The following is a 9,114-nucleotide window of genomic DNA, read 5'->3' as shown; positions in this document are numbered from 1 at the left end:
AGGTATTCCCCCACCAAATGGAAATGAAACATTTAACCCTTGACGGTAAATGGTTTCATTCTTTGACTGCCTAATTAGTTGCTCGCTTTCAAGTGAGTGCAAATATGAACCGAATACAAGATATTGAAAAGTGGGCACATTTTCACATGTCAATGATTCAATGAAGCACACTTCACTTGACTCAAGAGAAACCCAAAGCAAAAAAGAAGGGGAAATAAAAAGACACAAAACATTAAAAGGGCAGTAAAAACGTGTATATGAATAGATCCAACGTTTTCAAAGTGGTCTTGCTCCTTTTGTCGTCAGCGGCTTTCATCTGATGTGTTCTTCACAATATATGTCATAATAAACAGTCAAGGATGAACACTAAGAAGAAACAAAAAAAAAAAGATGACACTTCTTCCTTTATGCCTAGAAATTAAACTCATCTTCGTTAGCGGTTGCCTTTGGAACACTTTGGGGTATTGACCGCACAACGTTAGCATACGGGTTTAATGTAGGTATGCTGACATTGGGAGAAAGGAGCCGAGACGCCCCACAGGAAATAGGAGGAGGACTTCCTCCATTTACTCTAAGACCCACTCCACTTTGACCTGGTCCATTGGGTGTTGAAGAATGCATTGTAGCAAACTGAAATGGATTGTGCGGTTGTCCAGTGCTAATACCTGCGTAAAGAGCTGTTGGGGTTCCCCCTGCTTCTGCTACATTAGTGGTTCCAGTGAAGTATGGATGCTGTAAACACTGTGTTGCTGTTGGACGGTCACTTGGATTAAACCGTAGCATTTGTTCTATTAAATCAATGGCAGCCGGTGGAGCATTGGTTAACAACTGCCGCAATGGTGTAGGAGCCACATTGGGAAACCGCATATTTAGGCGCCGCGAGAGTTGATATCCCTCATCCCACGCTGAGGGACTTGGCGCACCAAGAACAGAACAAATTTTAAACAATTGATCACTGTCTGATGATCCTGGAAAAAGAGGTCGATTAAGGTAGAGTTCCGCAAATATAACGCCACAAGCCCATATGTCTACAGGGGAGTTATAGTGTGTAGAACGCAAGATGATTTCTGGTGCTCTGTACCAGCGTGTAGAAACATAATCAGTAAAAGGAGGTCGTGAGCGAATTTCTTTTGCAAGCCCAAAATCAGCAACTTTAACAATGTCTCCTTTTGTCAGAAGATTTTCTGGTTTTAAATCTCGATGCATAAAACCACCTTTGTGAATTGCCTGAACAGCCAGTAAAGTCTGGCACATAATGCTACGGATCTCGCGGTCGTTGAAAAAACTCTGTACTCCACTCATCTGTTCTGCCCGCTTTCGTTGAATATTGAATAAATTCATCTCCATGTACTCAAATATTAAAAAAAGTTCCGTGTTTTCACGTACTACTTCCTTTAATTTCACAATATTTGGGTGCTGCAACTTCCTGAGTGACTGAATCTCACGAAGTTGCAAACATTCTTCCCAGCTAGAAAATCGTTGCTTCATTTTCTTTACAGCCACTATCTCTCCACTGCTAGTATGTTGGGCTTTACTTACGACACCAAATGAACCGTCCCCTAACTGACCCAATATTGAGTACCTGTTCATTTTATCGTCGTTTTTGTTCTTTGTAATAATAATAATAATAAAGAAAGCACGCAATAGACTCCGTTATTGCTTTTTTTTTTTCTTTTGTTATTCCTTCAAATTGCGGTGACACCGTCAATGATGCTGATAATAACGAATACAAATGACAATGAAGATAAAAAAAAAACAATTTTTGCTTTGTTACCCTTTTTTTTCCTTTTCCTTTTTCTTTTTCTTTATCTACGTTCCTACTTGAGCCCACGTCTAGGCTTACGTAACGGATGTACTATTTTGCTCCATATCAAACAGAGTTGTTGTTTTGAAACAAAAGAAGGAAGAATTCAAGAAAAACAAAAAAAAAATATATATATATAACAAAAAAAAGGATATTCCAACGACACATATAGAAAATCATAATAAAAAGAAACAAACACAATGACCAGAAAAAAAAAATAAATAAATAAAAAGAAAAATGGTGTGAATATCGGAACGAGACACAGGCGAATTCCCGAGAAAACCACAACTAACTTGCTACACAGCCTCCTCTCTCTCTCTCTCTCTCTTTCTTTTTTCCTCTCGGGAAATACCGAGAGATCATGTATTTTTTTTTTCGTTTTTATTTCTTAACAAGGTTCTATCGGCTTTTATTTTGTCCCTTTTTTCTTTGGATATCTGTCCTTCATTTATTTTTTGCTTCTCCCTATTACCAATAATAATTAAAAAAAAAAAACACCATCAATCATGATAAGGAAAAAAAAAAACCGTTAGCATAACACACACGAGAAAAAAGCAAGCTTGTGGTTCTAGAGCGGCGTGGGAAAGATCAAAGTAAAAAAAAAAAAAAAAAAAAAAAACAAATAGATGGCAATGAAAAAGAAACGAAGAAGATATAAAAAACAATTTCAAGGTGCCTTTTTCACCGGCTGCTGTTGAGCATGTCCAAATGGCTGACCTGCCTTCACACCACGTAAATGAATACCGAATGCTTTCTCCATCTTCACCAGCACACGTTCCTCAGGCACAGCCTTACCATTTTCATACTCTGTCACAACGCCCACACGCTCAGCAATGCGCTGGGCCAAATCCTGTTGAGTCCAACCTTTACTCTGCCGCGCCTTCTGAATGGCAATACGAAGGTTGTTATCGACTCGTTTTACCTTTAACGTTTCATTGTCTTCATCTAACTTCTTGGCATTAGCACCAGGACCTGCCTTTTGAGTATTCGCGCGGAAGTGTTCCTTCTTCATCACATCCACATCTCCTCCACGCTGTACCACACGGTTTGCCTCAGCCTCGCTCACACGGCCAGGTCTCTTACCAGCAGAATTCCTGTTTTGGAAGTTAAATACCTGCGGCTCCCAATCCTGCCCAGTCATAATCTGACCTCGCGGCATAGTGACTCAGATAACGACCTGCTTGTTACTTTTAGCTTTTCGCTAGTGTTTCCTGCTTGATCTCTCATGCATTACATCATCCACCGGCAAAAAAAAGAGTAAAAAAAAACAAAAAAAAAAAAAACAGTCAATAGAAAAAACAAAGTAATAATTACACCGGCAAGAGAAAAATACATCTTAAATACCAAAACAATAAAGGGAACAGAGTAACAGAGAAAAAAAAAAAAAGAATTTCACTACAAAAAGACATCAAATACAGACCCACTACAAAAAAAAACCTTTTCAGAACCGTTAAAAACATACGTGGCGAAGAATCATAAACGTGGTGCCTTATAAACGCACAAGAAGATACCACAATATCAAACATTCACCATAATCCTCTGTACCGTCATGCAAAAAAAAAAGAACCCAGAAACGCTGAAAACACCCATGCCCCATTAAGGTTACAGTGGTCTGCAAACATATTTCAAGGATTCCCCTTGCTACTTTTTCCTACTTTTCCTACTTTAGTCAACTAAATTTGGGATATATATAGAAATATAATATTCATAAAAATGAGCATTACATACATTCTTCGTCATCACAAACTCAAAAAATGTACATTTGTGTCTAACCGGAAAAAAAAAATTAAGACAACATGCCCACACATAAAGATTACCTTATTGTTTTTTCAGCTCATCGGCCTTGCGCCACTTGATGTACATGGGCTTAAGTGCATCCACACCGGAGAGCACACCAGCACCGGCAACACCACGGAGAATGTTCGCACCAGCTCCACGCATCAGTGCTGCAGCTCCCTCCTGCTTGATCACCTGCATCATGCAGTCCATAGAGCTCTTGTACTTCACAGCAGCACCCGACGTCATCATCATACGACGACGGACGGTATCCAGAGGGTAGGAGAGAAGGCCAGCGACGATCGTCACCATCCATCCGAGGAAGAAGTTCACAATAAATGTGTCCACAGGGAGCATGGGCTGCAGTGTGTCGTACAGACCAAAGTAGAAGCCACGGTACACAACAATACCCACGCATGACACCATGAAACCGCGGTAGAGACCCACAATACCGTCACTCTTCCACGTCTTCACGTAGCAGTCCAGAAGACCATTAAACTGACGCTCGCCACCCTTCTTCGCAGACTTCGTGTCGTTGGCAAGGCGTGTACGCACGTAGTCAAGGGAGTACACGAAGCACAGGGAAGCAGCACCAGCAAGACCACCAGAGGCCATGTTGCCCATGAACCACTTCGCATAGCCATCCTTCTCCTTCTTGAAGTTGAACATGCGTTTGAACGTATCCTTGAATGCAAAGTTCAGCGCCTGTGTAGGGAAGTAGCGGATAACGTTCGAGAGGTTGCCACGCCAAAGTGAGTAAACACCCTCCGTCTGCACTGTACGAGTGAAACAGTCCACAACACCGGCGTATGGCTTGTCCAGGCGGCCCTGCTTAATCATCTCACCCTGGTTCTGCACCAGAAGCTTGATACGCTCAATCGGAGCAGCGGCAGTCTTGGCGACACCAGCAGCAACGCCACCAACCATGAATTCCTCGAAGAATCCAAGCTTGGGGAGCTTCTCACGTTTCGACGACATGTTCTTGGGATTGCCTTTTTTGGGGTGGTAAATATAATTCTTATTCTACACCATAGAAAGAAATACAAAGAAAAAAAAAAAAGAACACCGTTATGGGAAAACCAGATGACACAAACAACTCCAATATAAAAACATTAAGACACTGGATATGGAGAGTAAACTGGAACCATTGTAATTCCATTGACATCCCCCTCAAAGTCAAAAGAACTTAAAATATATAAAGTCCCAACACGTTAGCGAATGTATCAACTGTTTTCGTTTGCTTAATTTCTTCTAAGAGGAACATGAGCTCTTGTTTACAAAGAGAATACATGATACCTACACTTTAATCAGATTTTCATATTAACAAACTTATTGTCTTAGCTTATCTCATTATTTTACTCCTTCTTCAGCTCATTGGCCTTGCGCCACTTGATGTACATGGGCTTAAGTGCATCCACACCGGAGAGCACACCAGCACCGGCAACACCACGGAGAATGTTCGCACCAGCTCCACGCATCAGTGCTGCAGCTCCCTCCTGTTTGATCACCTGCATCATGCAGTCCATAGAGCTCTTGTACTTCACAGCAGCACCCGACGTCATCATCATACGACGACGGACGGTATCCAGAGGGTAGGAAAGAAGGCCAGCGACGATCGTCACCATCCATCCGAGGAAGAAGTTCACAATAAATGTGTCCACAGGGAGCATGGGCTGCAGTGTGTCGTACAGACCAAAGTAGAAGCCACGGTACACAACAATACCCACGCATGACACCATGAAACCGCGGTAGAGACCCACAATACCGTCACTCTTCCACGTCTTCACGTAGCAGTCCAGAAGACCATTAAACTGACGCTCGCCACCCTTCTTCGCAGACTTCGTGTCGTTGGCAAGGCGTGTACGCACGTAGTCAAGGGAGTACACGAAGCACAGGGAAGCAGCACCAGCAAGACCACCAGAGGCCATGTTGCCCATGAACCACTTCGCATAGCCATCCTTCTCCTTCTTGAAGTTGAACATGCGTTTGAACGTATCCTTGAATGCAAAGTTCAGCGCCTGTGTAGGGAAGTAGCGGATAACGTTCGAGAGGTTGCCACGCCAAAGCGCATACACACCCTCTGTCTGCACTGTACGAGTGAAACAGTCCACAACACCGGCGTATGGCTTGTCCAGGCGGCCCTGCTTAATCATCTCACCCTGGTTCTGCACCAGAAGCTTGATACGCTCAATCGGAGCAGCGGCAGTCTTGGCGACACCAGCAGCAACGCCACCAACCATGAATTCCTCGAAGAATCCAAGCTTGGGGAGCTTCTCACGTTTCGACGACATGTTCTTGGGATTGCCTTTTTGGGGTGGTAGTTTACTTCCTTTTTATATAGATCAAACATTTTAGTGAAAAGAAAGTATTTTATGTTTATGTTTTTTTTTTTCTTTCATTATCACACATATGTGATGTTTTCATTGATAATAAGATGGAATGTAGTTTAAATTGAATGCATGCATACAGTCTTAACTGAAACATGCTTTTGTTGCCGATGTTTCAGTGTGGAAAAAAAAGGGGCTCTCGGTATTTGTCACATCTACAAAAACTATGACCTCGAGAGTTAGTATGATATCATAAACACTTGTATAAACGAATGGAAATGCTTAAAAAAGAAAAAAAAAAAGAAAAAAATATTTATGAAAACCCGAGAATACTTTTATTTTTCGTAATGACATATTGTCATTCTGATGTCATATGATAATGATGTCAGTTTAAAGTAAAATATTAATTATTTGTCATTTTTTTTATTATTTTTCCCTATTTATTTAACGAAATATCACTATATACAGCAAAATCAAAAAGCACTCTATTGGAGTGCATATGCAATTTTATAAATATAACTTTCTTGCTTGCTTTCTTTGTTGTTGCTGTTTCTTTTTTTTTTTTTTTCCTCTTTTTTGTCATTAGGAATGAAACATATTCTTTTTTTTTTGTATTGTTAATACTTTCGTTTGGTAAGAAATGAGCAAAATGATTTCATCATAATTTTTGGAAACGAGTCCTCGATAAGACCATCAAGCACTTCCCATCTTTGATCGACAATTTCCTTTGCTTCTTTTAAGCAATCATCTATTGCATTTACTGAATTCAGAAGATCCACAACTTCCTGAATTTTTTGGCAATCTGAAGTACGTTCCTGTAAAATTATCCAAATACGATTTCTCTGAGAAGCTTCAAGTCTTTCCATCGCTTTTGCCACAGGATACGTAATTTTGCCATCTCGAATATCTTCTCCCGCTTCCTTAAGATCACCCTCAAACCCTCTTACATTTAGCGCATCATCAACGATTTGAAATGCCAATCCAAGGCTTAATCCAAAATTTTCCATTGCTGTTGTTACTTCTTCGTTGGCATCACATAAAATACAAGCAACCTTACACATTGCAGCAGCTGCTGCTCCTGTTTTATATGTATGTATAGCTTTTAAAGCATCACATAGAGGTTGGGCATTTCCGGTTTTCACAACCTCAGGCATCAAATAATCCAACCCAAAAATATCCAAACCCTGTCCAGCATGTCCTGCTTTCATAACATCAAAATAAAGCTCATATATACGATTAGCCTTTTCAGGATTTAATGATTTTACATCTGCCAAAGTAACAGCCGTAAAATAGCATGCTGTTCCAGAATTAATAGCAATGGGAACCCCGTATTTAATATGAACTGTTTCACCTCCACGACGAACAGTAGACTCATCTTGAATGTCATCAATAACAAGAGAACCAACATGTAGAAGTTCAGCGATAGCAATATACTTTGAGCAATCAAAGTAATTACGAGAAAGTGCATTACAACCAGACACGAGAACCAAACTTCGCCATGCTTTACCACCTCTATCAATTATAGAACGAATAGGTCGAAATAATGAATCACATATTATTTTAGAATCAACTCCCGTACCAGTACAATATCTTCCAAGAACGTTTTTAGCAATCCATTCATCAGTAGCTTCCAATGGGTAAAGTTCAGCAAGGGTTTTTCTTACAAACCGTCCAACATTTTTTAGTAAAACAGAAACGTCACCATTATTATCACAATTCTTCTGTTCATAAAATCCAACCATAGTAATTGATTTACCTTCACGTTTTCCTTGTCCAATAACACGTCCTTCATAAAATCCACCGTTTGCTATAAGCGTTGGAACCTCTTGATGATTAAAAGGAACTCGTATATCAAGGATTAGGTCAATAGATGGGACCTCAAGGTGAAACTTAACAGGATATTCCAAAAAAGAGACCAAACTTGTCCATCTTTCAGTTTCATTCAAAAGAATATCTCGACAAATACGTCTTTCACCATTACAAGTAAAAACTCCAATAAATTCTTTCATTTTTTTAGTTTCAGAGTCAATAATAAGAAACATACTAAAAAAAGAATTATCTGAAAGCCGAAGAGAGAACCAAGTCCAACCATCAAGGGCTTTTCTTCCTTTTTCGTCAAAAGATCCTCCATATTCTCGATCATACCAGCCATCACCCACCACTTCTGTTATAATATTACCAATCTTTACGGTTCCTTTTACATCCATATTAGGAATGTAATAATAAAACATTTCATTAACATAACCATTTTCACCATGTAAAATAGGCATATCATGTGCAGAAAACTGCAAATCTACCGATATGTCATAATAAGGATTATGATGATATACAGTGTATTTTCTTTGGGCATCTTCTCCTTCACCTTCCACTTTACACTGATCATCATAATTTATTTTTAATGTGTCTTGGGTCACAACAGCTGGTTTAGTCATGACACGATCAGGACGAGGAAAACGACCTTTCTCTACCATGTCCAAAACCACATCCCTTGTATAAAAATCACCGTCTTCTCTGTCTTTAAAGGACTTCAGTGATTCCCGAATGATAGAAGCAGCCCGATGATCAAGCAAACTATCAGCATAATACTTTTCTTCACCAACGTCAATCAAAGCCGAAGTACAGGCGTCCAAGAATTCTTTTTTCTCCAAAGATTCAATATCTTTTGATTGACGGAAAAAAGAAGTAAAAAACGAAAATTCCCTTCCACTCTTCACGTCCTTTAAGTGTGCGTTAAAATACCACCATTGTAAAGGCAATGAATTTTGTGGCAAATCCAATTGTGATGGATTAACTCCTTTTTCTTCCTGATAAGATGTGTGGGACATCGAAAACTCCTTATTTTTCCGTTATTGTCGTATGATGAATTCACTCTCTTCGCAAATTATTCTCTTTATTGTTCGCTATAAGGTTCTTGACTATTGGTGTTTCTTTAAAAAAAAAAAAAAACGGATAGTATATTGTTTCTGCCACCATGTGAAATACAGTAAAATAAAAAATAAAAAATAAAAATAAAAATAAATAAATATTAACAGGTAAAACAAGGAAAAGAAATAAAAAGAAAAAGAAAAAAAAATTACTAACTCTTTAAAAAGGAATTAAAACGAAACAAAGGAATTTGTTTTATTTTCTGAGCAAAACCAAATCAAATAGCAAAACAGAAAAACGTCTGTATAATATAAAAACATATATATATATATATATATATAT

General features: G+C 39.2%; 5 protein-coding genes across 5 annotated transcripts; all 5 read right to left on the bottom strand.

Annotated features, from left to right (window-relative positions):
* Positions 1 to 411: 411 nt before the first annotated feature.
* Positions 412 to 1,590, bottom strand: TM35_000032670 (protein kinase; the record flags this gene model as incomplete). The annotated part of the gene is made up of 1 exon (XM_029022034.1): positions 412 to 1,590. The coding sequence occupies one exon, from the start codon at positions 1,588 to 1,590 to the stop codon at positions 412 to 414; it is 1,179 nt and encodes a 392-aa protein (XP_028886580.1).
* Positions 1,591 to 2,471: 881 nt separating this feature from the next.
* On the bottom strand, positions 2,472 to 2,963 carry TM35_000032660 (transcription factor; the record flags this gene model as incomplete). Its single annotated transcript, XM_029022033.1, has 1 exon — positions 2,472 to 2,963. One exon carries the CDS (start codon positions 2,961 to 2,963, stop codon positions 2,472 to 2,474), a length of 492 nt encoding a protein of 163 aa, XP_028886579.1.
* A 659-nt stretch (positions 2,964 to 3,622) lies between these two features.
* TM35_000032650 (putative ADP,ATP carrier protein 1, mitochondrial precursor, putative,ADP/ATP translocase 1) lies at positions 3,623 to 4,558 on the bottom strand (the record flags this gene model as incomplete). The annotated part of the gene is made up of 1 exon (XM_029022032.1): positions 3,623 to 4,558. The coding sequence occupies one exon, from the start codon at positions 4,556 to 4,558 to the stop codon at positions 3,623 to 3,625; it is 936 nt and encodes a 311-aa protein (XP_028886578.1).
* Positions 4,559 to 4,935: 377 nt separating this feature from the next.
* TM35_000032640 (putative ADP,ATP carrier protein 1, mitochondrial precursor, putative,ADP/ATP translocase 1) lies at positions 4,936 to 5,871 on the bottom strand (the record flags this gene model as incomplete). Its single annotated transcript, XM_029022031.1, has 1 exon — positions 4,936 to 5,871. The coding sequence occupies one exon, from the start codon at positions 5,869 to 5,871 to the stop codon at positions 4,936 to 4,938; it is 936 nt and encodes a 311-aa protein (XP_028886577.1).
* A 653-nt stretch (positions 5,872 to 6,524) lies between these two features.
* On the bottom strand, positions 6,525 to 8,732 carry TM35_000032630 (polyprenyl synthase; the record flags this gene model as incomplete). The annotated part of the gene is made up of 1 exon (XM_029022030.1): positions 6,525 to 8,732. The coding sequence occupies one exon, from the start codon at positions 8,730 to 8,732 to the stop codon at positions 6,525 to 6,527; it is 2,208 nt and encodes a 735-aa protein (XP_028886576.1).
* Between the last annotated feature and the right edge of the window lie 382 nt (positions 8,733 to 9,114).

Source organism: Trypanosoma theileri (genome assembly GCF_002087225.1).
Source record: "Trypanosoma theileri isolate Edinburgh chromosome Unknown TM35_Tth_3_V1, whole genome shotgun sequence".
NCBI lineage: Eukaryota > Euglenozoa > Kinetoplastea > Trypanosomatida > Trypanosomatidae > Trypanosoma > Trypanosoma theileri.
The sequence above is the reverse complement of the archived record's forward strand: the minus strand, read 5'-3'. Positions and strand labels throughout refer to the sequence as shown.